General features: G+C 42.9%; 1 protein-coding gene across 4 annotated transcripts in view; it reads right to left on the bottom strand.

The window, feature by feature from the left end:
* Nucleotides 1-25420, bottom strand: part of RUFY1 (RUN and FYVE domain containing 1) — a 475292-nt gene that overhangs the window by 207207 nt on the left and 242665 nt on the right. For all 4 annotated transcript variants that reach the window (XM_069199306.1, XM_069199308.1, XM_069199309.1 and 1 more), the window contains exons 8-9: nucleotides 21333-21402; nucleotides 7576-7677 (exon numbers count right to left, since the gene is read on the bottom strand). In XM_069199306.1, coding sequence (XP_069055407.1) covers nucleotides 7576-7677; nucleotides 21333-21402 — 172 coding nt within the window. The remainder of the gene's footprint in view (nucleotides 1-7575; nucleotides 7678-21332; nucleotides 21403-25420) is intronic.

The following is a 25420-nucleotide window of genomic DNA, read 5'->3' as shown; positions in this document are numbered from 1 at the left end:
TCACGGTTTTAGGCGTCTCTTTGGGATCGAGCTCGTCCGAGTCCGACTCCTGGATGGAGAAGGTTTCTTCTTCCTCCTCGAAGTGTCTTTGTCCTGTCGGCGCCGACGCCATTTGCAGTCTTCTTGCTCTTCGGTCTCTTAATGTCTTCCTCGACCGAAACGCTTGACAGGCTTCACAAGTATCTTCTCTGTGTTCTGGAGACAAACACAAGTTACAGACCAGATGCTGATCTGTATAAGGATACTTGTTGTGACATTTGGGGCAGAAGCGGAATGGGGTCCGTTCCATCAGCCTTGAAGAGACATGTGGTCGGGCCGACCAGGCCCCGACGGGGGATCGAAAAAACCCCGAAGGGCCACCGGAGCTCTTCCAAATATCGGTGTCGATCTGTTGTAACTAACCCGATACCGAACGCAAACAATACCGTCAAATTTTCCGAGATTCTAACTATCTTTCCGAACCGAAACGCGGACCGAAAAGGAACACGTCCGAACCCGATGGCGGAAAGAAAACAATGTAAGATGGAGTCGACGCCCATGCGCAATTGAGCCGAAATGGGAGGAGTCCCTTGATCTCGTGACTCGAAAAGACTTCTTCCAAGAAAAACAACATGTAACACTCCGAGCCCAACACTAGATGGCGGGATGTGCAAAGCATGTGTATCTGCAGCTACACATGCCATTGAACATATAAATATAGTTTGATGATTGGTGCTCAGTTTGCAAGGCAGCATCCTGCTGTCCTGTTCTTTGCGTTGTGATTAAAAGAAAGAACTGGACTAAGAAATTTGTTTTGGCTTTCTGATCTGGGCATGTTCTGCTCTAGCTCATCGCAGCAGACAGTTGCTAATAAAGCAATATACATACTGTTAGCTACTATGACATACAGCAGCACAGTCTGCGGTCCTCAAAGACCCTGTATTTGAGGCAGTAAAGAAGCTTCATCACCAAGTGGCATTTGTATGCACAGTGATCTTTGTTGCCATGATCCTGATACCTGAGCTTTGGGAAAGCAAAGCTTTGCCCCTTTCACGGTTAAGAAAGATGACAAGGCTTGACTGGCCGTACCGGGCATCAGGAGTTTCCTTCCATGAGGCTAAAAGGGTGCCGACCAGTTTTCTTACTGGGGGCCAATTTATCACTAAGCTGGGGGGGAGGGGGGGGGGGGGAATGTGTTTTGCAAATTGTTATGGGTTTAAAAGAACCCACTGAAGAGTCCCTTATATAGCCAGCATTTTTCAGGCAACAATAAAAATGTCAAGGTGACAGTGGTGATTAATGTCCCTGCTGGCAAGGGTTTTAAGTTCTGTTTAGTAGCAGTTTTGATTCATCCAAAGTAGCACAGAGGGTTAACCTGCTGCCTGCAATGAATGTGTACCACACAGATTACAGAACAGTATCTTATGAGCATAACTCAGTGGGTTATTGCTTTTGTCACAGCAATCCCTTTGTTACTTGCAGTTCATAAAATACAATCCTAATATAGCAACGTGAGGTATGAACTGCCATCAAAGAGCTGCATTCAAACTGCATGATAAATTATTATTAGGGAAGCCAACCCTAACCAATGTGTTAAATTTTGAAATTTGAGTTTGTGCTTCCCAGCCTAAACATTCTTAAGACAAATTCCTACCAGTATGGATGACATTGAAACCTACATCTTGTAACATTTTCTAAACACTGATTTATGCATGTCTGATTCACTGTCTCTGTATCTGTGTGTCATGTAAATTGCTTTGACACTCTAAACTGATATAAGGATCACTATAAAACAATGAAATACAAATGAGAAAGGGGATATGGGGAAATGGGGGGCAGTGTTGGAGAGTGTCAGCGTGGGAGACTGTGGAGGATCGCATCAAGAGTCACCAGCACTAAAGCTGGCCCTGCTGTGCCGGTTATCGGGGTGGAGGATGCTACCATCTCTTAAAATGCTCTTTCATTGTGTTCTAAGCTTCTTGGCTGTGCTTAACAGTGAATCTGTGCACTTATGTTACATTTAAGTTCATGTTTCATGCTTAACATCTTATGTTTTGTTTGTTCTCCATACGAATGTCTGAGGGTATAACTGGGTATGCTGGTGCACTGTAAGCTCATCATTTACTATGCTTTAAAAATATATGAGAATCTAATATATACTGAAAAATGTGTTGTACAATGCACCATTATTTCAATTTTCCCCACATTTTGGGGGGAAATTCCCCCCCCATACCCCACAATAGGGGTAAGTCTTGCTCGCTGAGCTAGCTACACAACATATGAGAGCTGCTTGAGGTTCCCTGTCCGGACCTGTAGGATGACACTGTGGTGCCACTTACTCTGGAAGGAGACCCTGATCAGAGTTCCCCTATAAACTTGATGGCCAGTATACATCAACATGTTACAACAGTGAGCTGAGGTCATGGGATGTGACTTTACGCATACAAAGAAGGGAGGGAGGAAGATTAATGGATCAGTATCCCATCTTTCCCTAAGGTGAGTTACTCATATAGCGAGAGACGTCACTCATTAATTTTCAAGAGACATTGTCCTATTCACAACCAAAATCAGGGAAAGACCCATTAAAGTAGTTCATTGACATGATATGGATGATTAATTGGACTGATATAATATGGATGATTATAATGGGGTGGTGATAATGATAAAACTAATTATTCGGGTCTAGGCCCATGGAAAAGGGGAATTAATCGTCTCTAAATGACCCAGGTGGGAAGTACAGTTACAAATCAGATCTAACAATCACAGAGTCAGAGGGTAAACCCACATTCAGTCCATTAAGAATTTATTATCCCAACTCTACAGAGTGGGTCACATCGGAACATTTGGCACCACTCCCAGGTTGAGGCCAGGTAAAGGCAATCTTCAGATAAGATGACCCGTCACAGGTTATATTCAGAATGTCTTTGCCCATCTTTGCCAAACAACATAACTACTATACCCTCTATTGACTCCAAAATGTTGCTCTTTCTTCCTAAATTCAGAACAGATGGCAGAAAGGAGTTGATCGCACCTAGACAAATTCCTAGGACAGGTTGTAGTAGCTGGTAGGTCCCCTTACCAGACCTTTTGATTTGGCTAAAGAGGTAAAACTGGAAGGCAGATAAATTGATCCTTCAGCACATTCAAACTGGGCACAAAGGCAAGGAAATTTTGCCATATAGGCAACACTAATGCCGCAATGGTGCAGAAGAGTAAAAGCATTTTACTGAAAATTGATCTAAACTTTGGAAATCTTGCAACAAAGAGAGCAGGCCCCCAGGCAAATGGCATTCTATTTGAGTATTACTTTATCAAGGAAATGAGGAGATACATCGCCATGTCCATGTCTACAGCTCAATTTTCCTTTGAGAAAATCCTTAGATCCTGGGCTGATGACAGGGCCAGCAGAGGAAGGATCCACTTTAGTGGACTCTTCACCTCAAAATGAGGCTTTCAACACAAAGGCCTACCAACAGGAATTCAAAGTTAAATGTTTCCCTTAAAGGGGCACAGGCTTCAGGGGAAGAATGCCTTTTTAAAGAGGAATTCAAGCCACCGGTAAGCCCTTCCAATTGTGGTTATCCTCCAAAAGGAGGCCATTTAGCTTTGTTTCTTCAAGCTTAGCAAAGCATTACAGCAGTTCCTTGGGTTTTAGAGGCAATTCAAGAGTGTTCTCTAGAGCATTACAAAGAATCTTCTCAGTCAACCCTTCCAAAACCCCTTCTGTTTAAAAAAAATCAGTATCAGTTAATAACCCAAAAGGTGGATTCTCTTTTTCATAAAAACGCAACCGAGATAGATTCTTTCAGTTCCATGTCTTCCTAAGTTCCAGCTTCTTGGTTGAAAAGAAGAACAAGAAGTTTCAGCCGGTGATAAACCTAAAGGCCTTCAACAACTCTGTAGTATACCACAACTTTAAGATGGAAACAATTATCCAATTAAGGCATTCACTGTTAGATGGTGATTGGATGGCCTGGTTGAACCTTCAGGATGCATATCTCACAAATCCCATCCACAGTTTGTTCAGTACATTTCTTCCATTCTAATTGAAGGGAACATTTTACCACTTTAGGTGGCTTTGACTCTAATTGGCCCCAGGGTGCTTCATAAAAGTCTGTTTATAGCCCATTTATGGGCTTAAAGCATACAATTATTTGGCTACATGAATGATTTTTAGCTTGTAGCCCAGGCCAGACATCTCGTAAGACAACAATTACCAGCCTTCACCAACCTACCTCAGAATCTAGATTTTCTAACAAATCAAAAGACATCTTCTCCAATTCCCTTAAGGGAGATGGAATGCCTAATTTTTCTTTTCTTCCTGATTCAGACAAGTCAATCTTGCAATTAATTCAACCCAAGGTGAGAAAGATAAAGACAAACATTCTTCATGTTCTGAACATGCCCTCATTATCTCTCAGGCTACTGGCTCAGTTAGAGAAGCCTACTGGTATCTTCCAATCAAGCAATATGTTCATGTCCCTTATATTACTGTGCCCTCTAGAGACTAAAAATCTGCAGTCTTCGCTGTTGCATCTCTTCCTCAGATATCATATATTTAGATTAGAAATCCCATTCAGAACTCCAGTGATGGCGAACCCATCTAGATGCCTAGAACCGTAGCAATCTTCTCCTATACCCCAGATATAGTACTAGAGTACAATGCAAGCTTATCAGGTTGTGGTGATAGGTGTGGCCTGTTCTCAAATGGCTGTACATGGTTGGAGGATGATTCATCTCTGCACCTAAATTGTTTAGAGATGCTTGCTGGCTCTCTTGCAAGCAACAGTTTAGCAAAAGACAAAGTAAGATGCTCTAGCCTCTTAATGGCAGAAACATATCAGCCATTTGGCAGGATAAAGGACTAAACCATTAGTAAAGTTAGCAGAAGGTTTTGGGGAATTTTGCCTGCAGAGGAAACGATCTGTTCAAGCTGAATATTAGCCACACAATCGCAACATAATTGTCGATTAGTATTCCAGGCACATTTGGGATTCAAGTGACTGGCATCTTCATTCTTCAATCTGCAAGTCTTTGTTCAAGGTGGGGGTCATTCACAATAGTTCTCTTTGCTTCACATTTGAACACTCAACTCCCATCCTTTTACAGTGGGAGACATGACCCATAGGAACTGGCCACGGATGCCTTTCTCGAAGACTGGTCTCTCAATTGTGCTTTCCCTTTCTTTATCATGATCTCACAAGTGCTTGCCCAGGTTTGGTGAGTCTGTTCTGGCAAGCTCAACTTTGCTTCCTAACTATCCTGGAACTTTCTTCCGACTAACTCATTCTAATCCCAACCTTTCTCAGTCTAATTCTTAATTCACACAGACATCCACATGAAATGATTCTAGATCATTCCCCAGTTCTAGTTGCTTGGCAAATGTAAGGGTATGCTAGAGAATCTCAGTTATTTGACATCCTGCTCACTTCATACACCTATCTTGGGCACCAGGAAACATAAGGCTTATCGTCTGACTGGGTAGGACACTGTAGCTGGTATGTGGACAGGGGTTCAGAACCCTTCTGAAACAATCTAGCCATGGTGGTTAATGTTTTGACTGCTTCACAAGGAAAAACTTAGGGAACTATAAGCTATGTATATGGAGCAAGGAAAGAAAGTATCTGCATCTTCAATAAAATCAAGACTTTCTTTCAGAAAAAAGCCAGGCAAAAGTACATTTCATTTGCAGGTACAGCATCACACCATGCAGGCAATGCCCAATTCCTCTTGCTTGAACAATGCTTTTCTTGCCCTATCCGTTCAGGCAAATCTAAGACAAAATAGTCAACCCCTACAGATGATGTTGGACTGGACACAACAACTGGGCTTTGAATGGAATTGCCAAGAAAGCAGGACTTGCCAATAAAGTGGCCCTTTCAGATAAGACAAGTTTGACACTTCCCATTCGCCAGCTCATTGCTCTCTTGTATCTGCCAACTTAAAAAAGACAAAGGCCTAGACATTAGGGCAATGTAATACCACTGTAATAATACAATCCAATTGTTGTGATTTATTATAACAACTCATTTTTAGATGTGGCTCTTGCAAATAAGTGTGGCAAAAGAAATGGGGGATCAATAACTATGTAACTGTTACTAAGTTAATACATGTGAAATAACTTTGTGACATTTGGAGGTGACTTAAGAAAACATAATCAACATTCTTGTGTATTACAAGTATTACTGTTTTATATAAATCTGTATGATAAAGGGTGTACAATATATTTTCTACAAAAATATGGGTACTGCTTCTCATTGGTTTCAAGTATCCCTTAGCTTTAAATCTGTTTGTTAACTTTCATGGCTCTAGTAGGCCCAGACACCCGGTTATTCAAGGTTATACATTAGCAAATGTCTGCAAAACATTTCTGACCTGTGCTTAGGGTCCATAGACTTGTACTGAGAAAAAACCTATATAAACCGTCCTACATTTTATGTATATTAGCCTTATGTTCTAACTGATCAGTTTCTAGGGAGAGCTCTGGACAGTTGAAATGCTGCTAGTCTTTAATTAATTTGCTGTGTTGCTTGCTATTTTCCGATAAACATGAATTAGAGTTTGGGTCTCTCCCATGATTTGTTTTATTTTTACCTCTGTTTTCCACTTTTTATTTTCATACTGTTCTTGGCAACTTGCTGTTGGTGCAGTCGGGGGTAAGTCAGGACAATTTTTCTGGTTTCGGTGATTGTAAAATATCACAGGCACTGCTTTAGCACTAATCCACCAAACTGCATTGCACGCTCGGACACTTAACCTACCAAATGTCACTGTATCCTGTGGCACTAACCCAACATTCTCTATGTACTCTAGTAGCCATAAGCTGCCATCATTGCACCATAAACTAGGGACTCTAACTTATCACACTTCATCATTTTTCTCAGCAGTACAGCATAGTGGATTAGTATTCTAAGGATACAGAGCAGTGTGGTGGGTTATCTAGTTAGTCTCACCAGACTTCAACATAGTGTAGTATGGTAGTGTCCATGGGATGCTGGATGTGCAGTCTGATTGAAACAGTTACAGATCTCCCTAAATGGAACAAAACAGTGCAAACATGAAACATCATTCCTTTGCTGATTTACAAGACAGGTTAGTGGAAAGTAACTGTGGCCCTTCGTTACTTAGATATAACATCCTCTGTATTGAATAATACAACATATTTGAAAATAAAATGTCTACGAAATATAATTCTTCACCATGACACTGTCAATTAAAAGTCAGACTGACGTTGTAATTCAATAATTTATGGTAAATACCATTATATAAATATGAATATATGCACATGAAACCTATCCTTTATGGCAACCTGGTACATCAGCAAGTCAGTTTTGGTCACAACAGTCTAATTCTTGGTGAACGGCCAACCACCTCACCTGCTTGTTCTCTCACAGGATAGAATAACTATTAATTGGTAATGCAGCAGCAGTTTATCAAAAGCATTAGGATATCTAAATGAAGAATGGCTATATGTGGTTACGTTAGACTGGGACACGGGGCTTAAGTGTCATTAACAGTGATTAGTAGAAGAGCTCGCAGTCGTTTGATGGCCATGACCTCAAGTCCTTTCCAGTACCTTTGAAACATATTACTTACTGCCACACTTCTTTCACTTTGTTCACGAATTAAAGCATTCTCATGTTGCAACTGCTGCTGTTCTTCTTGAAGAGACACTATTCGATCTTTTGCTGCAGCAAGCTGTTGGAGGAAAACATGAAGGTGATGTGGATTAAATCAATTCAATACCTTTCAGCATAAATTCATATTTTTTAAAAAGAACAAGGCACTGAATTTTAAGATTCCTATACAAGGATTTAAGGGAGTTGCTTGGTGCATTTTAAGTATCTCTTTGAAAGCCTACTGTCTCTAACTGCCATAGTCACTGTGGTTTCAGCATAATACCAATTAATTTTGGAACAAATTCTCAAATTATTTTGTGCACATAGGTTTAACTTAGGTGAACACAAAAAACAAACTGGAAGGACACCTTCACAACCTTGATTCACAGAATCAAAATTGGAGACACATTACACTTGCGAAGAACATTTATTAATGTGTAAGGTGGGGCTAGGTTTGACGCCAGTACTGAGTAAATCGGGCTACTAAAGTAGATGAACATCAACTAACTTGTTATGATTGCAGATATTCACATTATACATCGAGTACACGAAACATGATAAACTCTCATTTAGGGGATATTAATTGGATAATCAAAAGATGCACAGGCTATGGAATCAACGTATTCTTCTTGGGTGGCTCAACTAACAGCAGTAGTATTACAACTAGATCACTGATCTCCGATATGACTCAAAAGGTCAGCAGATTTCAGATTGTTCCACATCTGTCTAAAATCTAAGTAGAGGATACACGCATATATAAAGTATGCAGGGTATGGGATTGGATATATCAGGAGGAGAAATGTCCTGACTACGTACCAGTAATCTTCATTAACAGTCATCCTAAAGCATAAAGTAATCCAGGTTGTGAATAAGAGAAAGGAGTGATAAAAGTAAAGGTATTAGAAATGGGCATTTGGAGTAATAAGGATTACTCGTACATAATCGGAATAGTACTTCCTCAACCCATTTCTCGTACCATTACTTACTAAATGAGGATAGAATAGAGCAGTAACAGCAACCACATTCCCTAGAAATACATAACTCCATAATGATGCAATTCAAAAACAAGACTTTAATGAGATGTTTGCATCATCAAAGAAGAAAACTATTCTCTAGGGCACAGCAAACACCAATACTTTGGATCCAAACTCTATTAGAACACTGGATTGTTTGGAGACAATGGAGTGCTCTGGGCTTTTACTGGCTGGTAAAAGCCTGGAGCCTCAACATCCCAATGTTCTTTGTTCACAGCAACAGCTGTGAAGAAAGGCCTCATGGAGCTAGAGGGGATTTTAATCCCCTCAGGCTCTGTGAGGACTTTGTTTTATTTATTAGAAGATTCTGCCCTCTAGTGGCAGAATGTTCTAATAGCCTTATAGCTCTTCGTAGCTGGGCTATACCAGCAATTCAAATCTAGCTCCCTTGTTAAAGGCCCGAGCCGAATGCTGGAGTGTGCCTTTAATGGCCGGGTATAGCCAACTTCGTCAGCCTCTAAAGCTATACTGAATTATTATCACCCACATCTAAACTTGTATTGGGAAATAAGGGCAGACGGCATAGCCCGTGCGGCTGCTTTGCATATATTCATAAAAGATGTCCTAAGCGTTTACACTGAAGATGCAACTATCTTCTGAGTGGATTTAACCTTCACTTTCCCTGGAAGAGATGAAATCTGGGAAGCAGAGGCCATAGAAATCATGTCTTAGTACCATCTACTGAAGCTTTCCAACCATAGTGAAAAATACCAACAGTGACAAAAAGATTTTCACACAGTCTATACCCCTGAGACATTGTGACAATGATCTCCATTGCTCTGAGCACATCCAGTGTATGCGGCGATTAATCTCGGGGGTTGAAGGAACCAGAATGAAAGAAGTATGATTTACCGCCTGTTCCCTGTGAAAGGTAGGCATAACCTTGGGACAGAAACCTAGTGCTATATTTATAAAGAGCTTATCAAAAAATATTCTCATATATGAAGGTTTGAGCGCTTAAGAACCTACTTCTCCAAATCTACCTGCTGATGTTACAACAACCAAAAATAACAGGCAGGAGTTTAGGATCAACTTCTGAACATGGCCAAAGGGACAAGACTGTAATGCTGACAAAATCAACAGATGGTCCATGAAGAAACCACCAATTTTATTGAGGGTCTAAGCAAAGAGAAGGCATTTAACAGTCTACTGCCAATTACTTCCATCTTCTCAATCACCCAAGGGCCCTTGGTGCCTTGATTGCTGGTCATTTCATTTGTAAATTGGCCACAGACAATCATTTCTCAACTCCTTTCTGGAGAAACTGTAAAGTCCATCTCGATTCACAATCTGGTGGATTTCTGGATTTTTCATCACACCATTTAGTAAAAGAAGCCCAATGATGGTCATAAGGTTTCCTACATACATATATTTTTCAACCCCATCCTCTCAACAGCCATGGCTCTAGACAAAACTTGCCACGGGAAGAAGGACAGGAGTACTTAACAGACATTGATCTATTAGGAAAGACTCACTCCAGTACTTTGGGCCTTAATCTCAGCCATGGAAACCAACTCATCTTCAGCCATAAAGCACAATATCTACCACCTCCTTCTGAAGACTAACCAGGAGCCAGGCTATCAAGATAAAGGGAGAAAGAATAAAGAAGAGGAGTAGGTCAGAGCATCCACTCCCAGCACCTCTCCTCCGGTTGCCTGGTCATATATGTTGCAGAAAAGTGTTTTCAGCACTGGCAAAGAAGTATCAGAGGAGTTCCAACCCTTTGGCATATTCCCTCAAATATATGAGATGCTAGACAAAAATTGTGTGATGGGAGAAAGGCTCTACTCAGCCTGTCTGCCATTATATTCTCCTTCCCCCAAATATAAGTTGCAGAGAGTGCAATTAGGTGGCTCCCTGCCCAAGTGATTACTAGATACCTCAGAGATGCTAGTGTCTGTGACCCCATCCCCGAATAAATGTTTAGATAGGCTTTTTTTATTGTGTTGTCCAATTCACATAATACCACCCTGTTTGGAGGAAGTTGGGAAAAATTAAGAGCATTATACACTGCTTTAATTTCTTTTTAGGTTGAGGAATGGAATTTCTCTTCCTTATTCCATTTACCCATAACAGATGGATCAACCAGTGTTGCTCCCCAGCCTGCTCTGGTTGTAGTTGAGATCAATAGATGAGGAAAAGATATAGGCCCTCATTACGACCCTGGCGGCCCGCGTTAATATGAAGGAAAGTAGTGCCAACAGGATGGCGGTACCATTCTCCATATTATGACATTGGCGGTTTGACTAAAGGTAAACTGCCAATGTACCACACCGACCGCCGGGCTGGAGACTTCACTCTCCAGCCCGGCGGCCCTCACTTCCCGCCTGCGGGATTATGACCCCTCCTACTGCCATGGTTTTCGTGGCATCCTTACCACCACGAAAACCATGGTTGTAGGCACTATCAGTGACAGGGAATCCCCTGTCACTGATAAGGGTCTTGCCCGCCCCCTCCAAAGCTTTCCCCCCACCCTCCTGTCCTCTACAGACCCCCTACACACCCCTCCCTGCACACACACACCCATTCCAACATTCATCCACGCATACATACATCTATTCACACACACATCCACACACACACATATACATACATGCATTCACACTACTCAACATAAACGCACTCACACATCCATTCATGCACACACACAACATGCAATACACACCCGCATACACACACACACACAGACATAGACACACACCCAACACCGCCCCCCCCTATTCTCATAATATGGTCGTCGGCGGTCCACTGGCGTGGCGCTGCTGCTGGCAGCAGCAACACCTTACTGCCATCCGCCAGCATGGCCACAGCCGGATTTCCACCATCCTGCTGGCGGAAATCCGGCTGTGGTCATAATACGGCAGACGGCTGGTTGCCGCGGCGGAGGTCTTTTGGCGGCCAATGCCACAGCAGTAGGTGGTTTTTACCGCTGGGGTCATAATGACCCCCATAGTGACCCCTTGAGAGGCTTGAGGATATTAACCACTACTGTAACTCACCCCAACACTACTTGCCACAGGTATCAACTCCTCCTGCTTCTGTCAAAGTGTATCTCAATGATCTAGAAATTACTAAACAATACGTAAACAAGCACAGGTACCACAAAAACACATGAAGCCTGCATGGAGACTTAAAGTATAATACCAAGTTACCAAAGTGTATGAAATAATGTAACAAGATCTTGTCCTCCCTCCCTTTTCTTTTGGACTTACTGAAGCTACTCCCTTGTTGATGCAGCATTCAGCTTTGCCAGACCAGCAGCTGGCCCAATGTAACATTTCTTTATTGCTGAAGTGAGATATGATCCATGGGCATCAGGAATTGGGCTCCAATGAACTCCAGGTGGTGTACTGGAACTAAACAGGATTTCTTGCAATTGATCAGATACCTGTGAAGTTTCAAAGTTCAACACACCATCTTTGTGCGCTCTTTGACAGTGTTCCTTGACATTTTGTGAATTAGCTCGTCCTCCAGGTAAGGTTGCACTAAGATCCTTTTGTCATGGAGAATGGCCAACAACGGCACTGGAAGCTTTACAAAGACCTTTGGTAAGAATGTCAAGCTGAACAGAAGTGTTGGAAATGACCTCTCTGCAATGTCACTCCCAAACATTTTGCCTTCCTCCTCCACTTTTTTTAACCTAATTTTTGTTGGCTTTAGAACTCTGTGCACTTTACCACTGCTAACTAGTGCTAAGGTGCATATGTTCTCTCCCTTCAAACATGGTAACATTGACTCATACCCAATTGGCATATTTAATTTACTTTTAAGTCCCTAGTACAGTGCACTACACGTGCAAAGGACATGTAAATTAAATGCTACTAGTGGGGCTGCAGGACTGATTGTGCCACCCACATAAGATGCCCCTTAATCATGTCTCAGGTTGCCACTGCAAGGCCTGTGTGTGCAGTTTCACTGCCACTTCAACTTGCCATTTAAAAGTACTTGCCAAGCCCTAAACCCTTCTTTTTCTACATAGAAGTCACCTCTAAGGTGGGCCATAGGTAACTCATAGGGCAGGGTGCTATGTAGGCAAAAGTCAGGACATGCCCCTGTGTGTTTTATATCTACTGGTAGTTGAAAACTCCTAAATTTGTTTTCCCCTACTATGAGGCTCACTCCTTTCATAGGGTAGCATTATGTCTACCCTCATATACTGTTTGAGTGGTAGAGTCTGATCAGAAAGGGGTAACTAGATCATATTTAGTATGGCCAGCGTGGTAATAGAAAATTCTGCTTATTGTTGAGGTTGGATTTTATATTGTTATTTTAGAAATGCCACTTTTAGAAAATGAGCATTTCTCTGCATCTAAAATCCATCCGTGCCTTACAGCCTGTCTCTAATAAACTTCTGGGCTAGGCTGGTTGACCGCGCCCATGTGCATTCCACACAGACAACCACAAACACAGGACACTCAGTCACACCTGCACTCATCTGCATACTGAATGGGTCTTCCTGGACTGGAAGGGTGGAGGGCGGAACACTTACATTTCAAAGGCTAGTGGCCTGCCCTCACACAATGGACTGCCAAACCCCCTACTTGGACCCTGACAGACAGACCTGTACTGAAAGGGGAACTTGTTCACTTCAAAACCACTCTTTGAAGTCTCCCCCACTTCAGCAACACTTTTGGGTATATAAACTGGGTCTCTGACCCCACCAAATCAGAAACTTCTGGATCTGAAACTGCAATCTGTCAAGAGGAACTGCCCGGCTGCCCAAAGGACTCACCTGGACTGCTTTACTGTAAAAGACTGCTGCCTTGCTGTTGCCCTGCTCCCTTGCTGGCCTCTGTCTTTGCTGAGAAGTGCTCTCCAAGGACTTGGATTGAGTTTGCCTCCTGTTTTCTGAAGTCTCAGGGCCAAAAAGACTTCATCTCTTCAAAGAAAATCCTTGCATGCCAAAAATCACTGCACAGCTTGCCCTGCAACGAGAAAATTGTTGCACAGCCGAATCGGAACGATGCAGCTCGACTTCCGGAGCGAAGATCAACACACCGCCTGCGTTGTAACCGGAAATGCGACACAGCGCTACCGGATCGATGCACAGCCGAGCTGGAATAATGCAGCCTGACTTCTTGAGTGAAGAATCGTCGTAGCGTCTGCAGTGCGACAGAAAATTAAACGCATCGCCTACCAGATCGACGCATCGCCTGTGACCTCATCCCGCATGCCCAGGATTTCCACGCATCGTCCCTGGGTGCCAAAAGATCCCCGCATCGCAGTGAGGAACCAAGACTGCGTGCCGGAAATCGACGTAAAGCACCTTGCAGTGTGGAAAGAAATGACGCATCATCTGTGCTGCGCCCAAAAATCTGACGCACACCTTATTTTTCCAAGCATCTCCTCCTCTGCGGTCTCCGTGCGTGTAATTTTGACCCAAACCAGATACTTTTTTGCACACAAGAGACAATTGTTGATTTTTAAGATTTAAGACTCTTTTTAAACATTGCAAAAGTAATATTTCAACTTGTGCTTATTGAATCTTTATTGTTTTAACCTTAATTTAACTAGATACGTGTCATCTGTTTTTCTAAACATGTGTGGTGTATTTTTTTTATGTTTTCACTGTGGTATTGCATGATTTATTTCACAAATACATTGTCTTCTAAGTTAAGCCTGACTTCTCAGTACTAAACTACCAGAGGGTGGGCACAGGATAGTTTGTATTGTATGTGACTTACCCTGAATAGGATTGTGGTCCCTATTTGGACAAAGGTAAATACCTCTGCCAAATAGAGACCCCATTTCTATATGAAACAGTGAATGCTGCCCCTCCACCAACAATCTTAGGACCTTCTGAGGAGGGAGAAGTATCAGAATATGGAGGTAGTCATCCTGTAGATTCAAAGTCATCATCTACCTGGCAGATTGCATCTTGTAAAAAGTTCTGTTAATTTTTTAGACAAAGCATTGACTCTCAGGCACAGTTTTGATGAACACGTCCTGACTGTGGAGAAACTTCAGAGAGTACCTATGATTTATTATTTCCAGGGCCCACGCATATAATACATTGTCTTGCCAAAGCTGGTGTAAATATGAACGAAAGACCCCTCTCCACAGGCATGGTCAAGACTGTTTCCAGAACTTAGGAGAAGGAAGTGGGGGTGACTGTTTCAGCCTCTGAAAGAAAGGGATTCTTTGAATTTATCCTTTCCAGTCTGAAACATAGTCCCCTTTGACACCTCTCTTTCAAGAGTGACGGATCTGATGCATTAAGACTGGATTTGAATTGATGTGCATGCTTTTGATTCTTAAATGCCCTGCAAAGTAAATGCTTCCGCTGGTCCCCAGAAAAGACGATTCACAGAAAAGGGCACAGGCAATAATTCAGATTTTTGTGTCACGGATTCCAGTGTCTCAGATAAATATGGTGACAGGCCACAACATTGGAGACTGTGAAAAACACAGCAGCCTTAGGACTATTGCATGTAACATCAGATAAAAATGTTGCTTGCACTCCATATGTGCAAATAATTCCAAAAAGTCTTCCCATCTTGAACAGCTGCCATTATAACTTGAAAATAATCCATCAATGGCTGCAATGCATATACTGAATGTACTGCTGCTCCTACAGCCAATTTTTTACTTGCAGACCTTTTCATTAGAACGGACTCCACTTTGCAATCCACGACTTTTGACACTGAAACATCATCTGCGATTCTCAAAGATCTTTCTGCCAGGTTTGCAGGTAATGGATCCATTCTCACCACTAATCGAAGTTGTATTTCTCCTTTTCCGAAAGATTTTAAGTCAGTTGATGCGCGTGGGAAGGAAAAGGGGTGAGGAGGCATGTGGTGGTGGTTTGGCGGGGGTGCTTGTGTGTGGGGTGGTTGGGCAGGGGATGACAAAAATATATTATAATAATAATAAGAATATAATAATAAATAAATAAAACATACCTTTTTCGGCGCTCTGATCCGCTCAGGTCTTGCATTGCAGGCATAGGCTCCAGGCCTGCCTTGCGCCCAATCCTAATGCTGCTTTCATGCTGATGGCAGCATGAAAGCAGCATTACGATTAGATGGAGCACCAAGCCAGGGCGCTCCGAGGCACAGTGGGAGCCTCTGCCTGCTGTCTCCAAACTAACACTGTACTGCCAGGTTTAAGAGAGCCTAGTGTACATGTATGTTTGCCCAGCATGAGACGGCTGGCCAAACATACATGCACACTGAGGGGGAATGCTGTACACTCCCCCCTCTGTCCCTGTCGTCACCCGTGACTCCGTCCCTTTTACAGTACATACATAATAAACATAGTTTATTATGTTTTTACTGTTAAAGGTTTGCAGTCACCCCTGATATAAGTGTGATAAAAATAATGAAAGTTTGCTTTTTCTGGATCTTCCCACTCCCTCTGTTATATAACTCTACCTTCTTTGTTGATTGCCAGACAAGGAGTAGACTGAAACTGTAACTGATGGAACATATTCCAGACCTGATTGTTGGCTGCTCCTACTCCATTTGTATCTGCAGGTTATCTGCCAAATATATAAAAAACATGGCAGTCTGATTCTTGTACTACCTTCTCCTTTGGCACAGGGTCCAAAGCATGCAACTGTTCATCATAATCAAGTGAGGGCCAAGATGAGAAAGAAGATGTTGAGGAGATGTTGATGGAAGATATAGAAGACTGGCAATAATGACAAAGAAACTGACCACTGCCACTGTTCCTCAGATAAAGCAGGAAGTGAAGCAGAAGGGAAAGGAGAAGGAAGAGGCATTCCTCTCTACACTGCTTCCCACCTTCATTTTCCCCTTTTGAGCAATGATGCATCTTTGCAGGCTTTTTTCTGTGATCCATGGCGAGGCACAACAAAACATCCAACTGAGAGCCATCCACTTTAGGTACTTCAAAATAGGCCCTCAAGGCTGTACATAACAATGGCCGAGTAAGGAATGCAAACAAGCAAAACAAAATATCACAAAACCACCAATAAACTAAACTAAACTAAATCTCATTTGGCCCATTGCCTGCAGCCAGAGGTAGATGGTGGTTCTCTTGTGGGGGGCACCAGCAGTCCTTTTTTTTGTACCTGCATTTATTTCCTGCATCAGATATTTACTAAGTGCAAGAGAGGGAAAAACATACAGATCGGAAAGAGAGGAAGAGAAAGATGTTAAAACCCATCACAAAAGAAGAAACCAGGAACCCAAAAGAATAAGGGACAGGGAGTGTCTGGTAGTGGATTAAGACTACGATCCCTGGTAATCCACGTGCTAACTGTTAATTGCAATAGTTACCAGCTTCTGAGCAGAGCTTCAGGCACTGGCACTCTTGCTTTCACAAACTAAGCACCAACTGTAATCCTGGTGAGACGTACTGCTCTGGATTGAGGCAGATGGGGTGTTTCCTTGGGCACAATGTGGACCATTCAAAATGTATTTATGTCTTGTCATTCTCTGGAGTGCTACTGCTTTTCCCCCTGAGAGCACAACAGGGGCAATAGAATATCAAACCCCAGCAGAGTTTGGACATACTCCCTTCCCCCAGAGATGAGGCCCTGGTGAATGTAAAGGAACATGGTCAGTAATGTCGGTGCTTGCCAGTGAATGTGGTGTGGTTGATCTACCCTTTTTGTTGCTTACAAACCAATTAGTCCTGTCCTCCCTGCCCTCCTACCTTCAAACACAACAGCCCTCTACCAACCTAGTTCCACGTCACAACCTCATGGGCTCCTATGATGAGCTGAGCACTCAGGTGCAGAATCCTCATGACAAGTCATAACTTGCTTACTGAGGGAGTGCAGTGTGCCCAAGCTGTCTGGTCTGCAAGACCTGCTCCCAAACTGCTCTAAACACCCCATCTCCATCCCGTTCAGCCTGCGGATTTGTCTGTCAATACCCAGAAACTGTTATTGATTCCCCATCCGGTTACACCATTCACTCAGTTCTACAACTTTTAGGGCTTAACAACCAGCAAGCAACAAGCCACCACTTTGTAAGGTGACTCCTGGGACCAGGCATGCTGGCTGTTGATGCTATCCAGAGGCCACAAGCCCACATCTTACAATGGAGCTCGGGCACCAGGATTAAAAAATACAGGACTGTGTAATAATTCAACTGTCTGTTAGCAGCAGGTAAGCCCTAAGATCATCCTTAGCTGCCTTTTAGGCACCTACCTCCAGTCTCTTGGACATGGACTGCTGCAGCACTCAAGCTCATTAGTTTGACTATCCTTAAATGGTGAGCCACAATCTCAATGGGTGAACCATGACACTTCCGCACTGTAGTTGGTCAATTCCTGTTAATAAACACGCTTGTCCATTGTCATGACTACAAGCAAGTAGCACTTTCCTTCTCTCTTCAGAATGCTTGATTTATCACAGACGATTAGTGTGGTTGTTTAGGAGCCCCCAGAGGCAAAGTCAAGCCACATTCCTAAATCCTTCCAGTTACATATGTGCTAAGACACTATAGCTCACAAAGTACTTCTGCCCATGCAGCATGGCAAGTCATAAAAGGAAGCTAAGTAGCACAGACCAGCACAGCTCTGTCTCAATACCACGCTGATATCTCGTTAACCCTACCAAACTTCTCATTGCCAGTTTTCAACAGCCTAGACCACTCAAAAGATGGCCAAATCTGAGGAACATTAAGAAAAAAAGACTAAGGTGGAGCTAAAAACCTATAAAGTAAGACCCTCCTGTGCCTACATCGCCCTTAAAAGAGAAAGGTGAAACAAACTGTGAAAAAACTAAGTGTCACACAGAAGACAGCGGAGTGCACCAAAACAAACAAAGTCTTGTTATAGAATCTCAAATGTCTGTGATAAGGACGGACCTGAAAGACTTAAACATCAGAATCGCTAATACTGAATCAAGAATCACCCTTCATTTTAAACACATTAACAAAACAGACATAGAAGGTTGCTCTCCTGCAATGTGAAACCACAGACCTTCAAAATCAAACCTATAAACCTTCAAGACACCAACACAAGAATTAAATCCTAGCTCACATGTGGAAAGTCAAGCCTATCTCATGGAAAAGAGCAACAATCTCCATACCTTAAGACTTCGCCAAAGACACAGTCATTAGAAGAAAAGGATTCATCACACTTCATAAGGAACTAACTGAGATGTCGAGCCTGCATTTCTTTGCTGGTCCTGACAGGATCAGAACTGTCTACAAAGGCCAAACGCATATGTTCTCTGAACCGGATCTTGAGACTTGTATGTGAATAAATCCAAAACTCTTGGATCCCAGAGTACCAGCTTTCGCTGTTCTGTATTCTTTCTATGTCTTGTTACCTACATCTATTGACTACTAATACACATTTGGACTACCACAAAGCTCGGACATCTATTGACTGCCACTAATCTCTATACATACCTACCTGGGGGTGTTGGGTTTTGCACATTCCAGGTGCACACAGATCATACCACTGCTTAGTTGACAGCCCAAGAACACAACCAGTATAAAGAGTTCCCTTGACAGATTACTACAGAAGCTTGTTCCACCCACCCCCATTCTCCTTTCACGCAACAGCGGCAAGGCACATACACTTCAACTCTCTATTCACCAACACTGCTACAAAAGTCCTCTTGACTATAACCCTACCATACTCATTCTTGCTCTTCATGGCCTTTTCCCTCTAATTCTTACCCCCTATTACTTCAGTGCCTTCCTTTTTCTCTCTATTCTTTGGCATTCTTCTTCTGATTTTGTCTCTCTGGGATCAGGGTTCTCCATGGCTTTCAGTCATTCAATAAAGTCTCATTGAACTTAATGTACGCACTAGACTACAAGAATAGATAACCACACCACTTTCTTAGAGAAACCAATATATGTTATCTTTATGTACTTTGTGCTTATGCATTATAATATCTCTCCTAATTATTGTAATAATGCAATTACCCCTCCCCCTGTTTCACCTAACTGCTGAAATGTACAATAAAAAGAGCTGCAAAAAAACAAACAAAATTTTATAATACGTTGTGGTTGTTTTGTTCTCCTAAATAATGAACAAAGAAAAAATGCTGGCACTTTCTTAGTAAAGAAAGCATTAGAAATGCCAATAGCTCTGGCTTTAAAGGATTGTTGAATGGTTGGGTGAAGCAATACAAGTAAATAGCATGGGAATAGATATACATTGGTGTAGAAGAAAATATCTGTTGAATAATATTGTTTTTATTCTGCTCAGGTGACATTTGCACTGTCAAGCCACACCTAAAACTCAAGAGAAAAACAATATATATATTTTTCAGTGTGTGACTACAAGCACACCCTGCTCCCGAAGGATCTAAGAGGCGATTAGCGTAGACACTAAAAGTAGGTCACGCATGCAGCACGTGTGTTTTCTTAGAGGTACCTTTTTGTCTCCCTGTGGAAGTTCTTTCGGGCCCGGCCTTTTTGTACGTTTATCGTGCCACTCCTTGGTCATTTTATTCTGTAAAATGTAAAGGCCTATTTCTCGTCAATTATCATGTGTTTGGGTGACTTTAATTATAAACTATCTGGGCGCAGTAGTAATGTACCTACCCCAAAAACTGTGATACCTGTTAATAACTAATAAGACTGTGCCCGCTTTTCTGCAGTGTTACCACCTGCTCTCACTCACTATCCGTATACTAATAGATTGGTTAAATTATTGTCATTATGTTTCACTGATTGGAGCCTAAAAGGTGGTCTATAGTGTTTCAGTGTACAGTTCTCACTCAGGTCCTCACATGTTAATTACTTTTAGGAGCTGTTCAATCATTTTACTCAAGTAAATATCAGTTTCCTTTGAATCTTCTAATACAGGGTTTATTGTGCTTTATGATTTCTTCAAAAAGTGTCCTTTTTACAATGCCATCCCAATTCATTTCACACCTCTGTATTTTTCTTCAGGAAAAATATACAAACCAAAACTAAATACATGACCACCTTTCACAGTAAAATATTTTTACATGGGGTAGGGCACCAGTCTCTCCACCACTTATCTTTATTGGTGTTGTTCGTATGGTTTCTTAAAGAACTTCCCATGCCTATGTGATGAACATTTCTTATGACACATCTTTCTCAAAATTCGGCCTGTCCTCATACAAACAACTATTTTATCAAGTTTTCCAAACACCTCAGTGATTTTGCATTTTACCTTTATTTTCTCTCTGTGACTCATATGTCACAAATGGCTCTCCATATGGTGTTCCTCTTCCTCTGAATAAAGAAAGTACTTCTACGCCTCACGGAATCTACGCAATGGGAGTTCTAATTGCAGAGATTCTGCCGAGTGCGGAGACTCCCCCGTGACTGTGGGGCCTTTCCCCTGAGTGCAGAGGCCCATTGTGAATCAGGACCCGACTGTTTAGTACTATTTGCTTCCATCTACTTGTTGTGGTAAGGACGTGCCTAAGTGCTCCCCAGCACATACTCCACTCACCCCGAGTGAGAGCCTACATTATACACGGTAATTGATGCACAGATACCACTGTATTGATCAGTATCACAAATAATTACCGTGCTGTAAGAGATATATTTGTTTTCACTCATAAAATAATCTAGAAATAATGAGTTGCATATATTACAGGTACATGAATACCTACTTGGGGCTATGATCTATACACAGGTTAAGTACTGACCAAGGAACTAACTTTAATATTTATTTAATAACGTACATGCTTATACTTTTTAAAATTAACATAATTGAAAAAATGAAGACAATTATGGTGTATGATTTCACAAACAAATACTTTAACAAATACATTGTAGTTTCAAACCTCCTCCAGTAATTTTGAGTTGGTCCTTTCTAAATTATCTATCTTCAACTGAAGATCACCAACAGTGCAACTGTAAAAACAAATTTGGGAAAGAAAGTTATAACTCAAATTAAATGCAAATCCTTTTATTTAGCAGCATATTTTACAACTAGTTATTTTTGATCAGAGAGCTCAGATAATTTTGAGAGGCTAAGAAATGCAGTCTCCAAAGAGTTTTAACCATCAAATCCACATATTACACCTAAGAGGGAAGAAAGACCTATTTCCAAGTAGTAGGGCAATAGGAACAGTATGCTCCACAAATCAAAGCTCATAAAGGGCATTTTTATTCATTTTTGGGAGTGAATGGTACAACTGGCTGCAAGAGCACCAAGGAAAACAACAAAATAAGCACCCAAAATAAAACAAAATAGGAAGAAATCATCTGACTCCTCTTTATGGCTCCAGGCAAATAGTATAAAACAATAGCAAGTTATTGAATATTTGAGAAAAGAAAGGTGAACAGGGTGAATATAGAGTTCTCAGAGAATTCTAAGTCACTGTTTATTAGATGCATCCTTCTAACTGAATGCTCTAAGGCACTGCCGACTTCAACAGTGACAGAGATCAAACTGATCTATTTTTTACAACTGGAATTTCCTAGTAAACGTAATACCCGTTGGACATGTAGATGTTGTATGAAACGAAGAGGTCGTTTAATACTTGGAACATATCTAAAAAAAAGAAAACTGAAGTCAACGACTCCCCGCTTTAATTTGAATCAAGTCAGTATGAGCTGATAATAGGAGTTTGAGCCAACTGAGGAGTGGGAGGATTGTGCATATCTGTTCACGTGTGTGTAGAAGTAAGATGGTGGAAGAGTTCATTTTATGAGATGGCCTTAATGGTGGGATTGAGAGCCTCAAAATGAAGAGAGGATAAGACTAGGTTGTATCTAATTGCAGCTTCAATATTTTTAATTGTACCCTTTTGTGAGATAAGATGAAGCTACATAGCATAGAAACTGGCCTTTTGTAATTAACTCAGAAGCTTCATATGGGCAATTGTAGGAGGCTGGCCTGGCTTGTAGTGTACCAGGTCCAGTTATCCCTTATTAGTGTAGAAGAGGTGTTTCTAGCAGCTTAGGCTGATAGAAGGTAACTATAGCAGAGCAGCTTAGGCTGAACTAGGAGACATGCAAAGCTCCTACTATACCACTGGTGTCATATGCACAATATCATAAGAAAACACAATACACAGATATACTAAAAATAAAGGTACTTTATTTTTATGACAATATGCCAAAAGTAGCTCAGTGAGTACCCTCAGTATGAGGATGCCAAATATACACAAGATATATGTACACAATACCAAAAATATGCAGTAATAGCAAAAGGAAGTAATGCAAGCAATGTAAAGTTACAGTAGATTTCAATAGGAGCACAAGGGGGCAACACAAACCATATACTCCAAAAATGGAATGCGAGCCACGAATGGACCCCAAACCTATGTGAGCTTGTAGAGGATCGCTGGGACTGTAAGAAAACAGTGAGGGTTAGAAAAATAGCCCACCCCAACACCCTGAAAAGTAGGTGTAAAGTGCACCTATAGTCCCCAGAGAGCACAGAAGTCGTGATAGGGGAATTCTGCAAGGAAGACCAACACCAGCAATGGAACAACAGTGAATTTCCGGACCTGAGTACCTGTGAAACAAGGGGACCAAGTCCAAGAGTCGCGACAATGTCGAGAGAGGGCAGATGCCCAGGAAAGGCCAGCTGAGGGTGCAAAGAAGCTGCCACAGGATGGTAGAAGCTGTGGATTCTGCAAGAACGAAGAGGACTAGGAACTTCCCCTTTGGAGGATGGATGTCCCACGTCGTGAAGAAGCTTGCAGAGGTGTTCCCACGCAGAAAGACCGCAAACAAGCCTTGCTAGCTGCAAGGGTCGCGGTTAGGGTTTTTGGATGCTGCTGTCGCCCAGGAGGGACCAGGATGTCACCACTTGGATGAGGAGACAGAGGGGGCGCCCAGCAAGTCAGGGAGCCCTCACAGAAGCAGGCAGCACCCGCAGAAGTACCGGAAAAGGCACTTAGAAGAGGAGTGAACTGGAGTCCACGCGAAGTCACAAAAGGGAGTCCCACGACGCCGGAGTACAACTCAGAAGGTTGTGCACTGCAGGTTAGAGTTTTGGGGACCCCAGGCTTGGCTGTGCACGAAGGAAATCCTCGAAGAGTGCACAGAAGCCGGAGCAGCTGCAAATCAGGCGGTACCCAGCAATGCAGTCTAGCGTGGGGAGGCAAGGACTTACCTCCACCAAACTTGGACTGAAGAGTCACTGGACTGGTGAGTCACTTGGACAGAGTTGATGAGTTCCAGGGACCACGCTCGTCGTGCTGAGAGGGGACCCAGAGGACCGGTGATGCAGTCTTTTGTTGCCTGCGGTTGCAGGGGGAAGATTCCGTCGTCCCACAGGAGATTTCTTCAGAGCTCCTGGTGCAAGAAGGAGGCAGGCTACCCCCAGAGCATGCACCACCAGGAAACAGGCGAGAAAGCGGCAGGATCAGTGATACAAGGTTGCAGTAGTCGTCTTTGCTACTTTGTTGCGGTTTTGCAGGCGTCCTGAGCAGTCAGCGGTCGATCCTTTGGCAGAAGGAGAAGAGAGAGATGCAGAGGAACTCTGATGAGCACTTGCATTCGTTATCTGCAGAATTCCCCAAAGCAGAGACCCTAAATAGCCAGAAAAGGAGGTTTGGCTACCTAGGAAGGAGGATAGGCTAGTAACACAGGTAAGAGCCTATCAGCAAGAGTCTCTGATGTCACCTGCTGGCCCTGGCCACTCAGAGCAGTCCAGTGTACCAGCACACCTCTGAATCCAAGATGGCAGAGGTCTGGGGCATGCTGGAGGAGCTCTGGGCTCCTCCCCTGGGAGGTGCAGGTCAGGCGAGTGGTCACTCCCCTTTCCTTTGTCCAGTTCCACGCCAGAGCAGGGCTGGGGGATCCCTGAACCGGTGTAGACTGGTTTATGCAGAGATAGGCACCATCTGTGCCCATCAAAGCATTTCCAGAGGCTGGGGGAGGATACTCCTCCCCAGCCCTGACACCTTTTTCCGAAGGGAGAGGGTGTAACACCCTCTCTCTGAGGAAGTCCTTTGTTCTGCCTTCCTGGGCCAGGCCTGGCTGGACCCCAGGAGGGCAGAAACCTGTCTGAGGGGTTGGCAGCAGCAGCAGCTGCAGTGAAACCCTGGGAAAGGCAGTTTGGCAGTACCCGGGTCTGTGCAAGAGACTCGGGGATCATGGAATTGTCACCCCAATGCCAGAATGGCATTGGGGTGACAATTCCAGGATCTTAGACATGTTACATGGCCATGTTCGGAGTTACCATTGTGACGCTATACATAGGTAGTGACCCATTTATAGTGCACGCGTGTAATGGTGTCCCCGCACACACAAAGTCCGTGGAATTTGCCATGAACAATGTGGGGGCACCTTGGCTAGTGCCAGGGTGCCCACACACTAAGTAACTTAGCACCCAATCTTCACCAGGTGAAGGTTAGACATATAGGTGACTTATAAGTTACTTAAGTGCAGTGGTAAATGGCTGTGAAATAACGTGGACGTTATTTCACTCAGGCTGCAGTGGCAGGCCTGTCTAAGAATTGTCAGAGCTCCCTGTGGGTGGCAAAAGAAATGCTGCAGCCCATAGGGATCTCCTGGAACCCCAATACCCTGGGTACCTCAGTACCATATACTAGGGAATTATAAGGGTGTTCCAGTATGCCAATGTGAATTGGTGAAATTGGTCACTAGCCTGTTAGTGACAATTTAGAAAGCAGAGAGAGCATAACCACGGAGGTCCTGGTTAGCAGAGCCTCAGTGAGACAGTTAGTCATCACACAGGGAACACATACAGGGCACACTTATGAGCACTGGGGCCCTGGCTGGCAGGGTCCCAGTGACACATACACTAAAACAACATATATACAGTGAAATATGGGGGTAACATGCCAGGCAAGATGGTACTTTCCTACAGCAATTGCGCACTTATTCAATGAGACACTGAAAACCAGTATTCAGTGGAACTAAAGAATATGAATGGTTGGAAGCTGGGGTG

Source organism: Pleurodeles waltl, chromosome 7 (genome assembly GCF_031143425.1).
Source record: "Pleurodeles waltl isolate 20211129_DDA chromosome 7, aPleWal1.hap1.20221129, whole genome shotgun sequence".
Classification (NCBI taxonomy): Eukaryota; Metazoa; Chordata; class Amphibia; order Caudata; family Salamandridae; genus Pleurodeles; species Pleurodeles waltl.
Note: the sequence above shows the minus strand (reverse complement) of the source record. Positions and strands in the feature narration are given on the sequence as shown.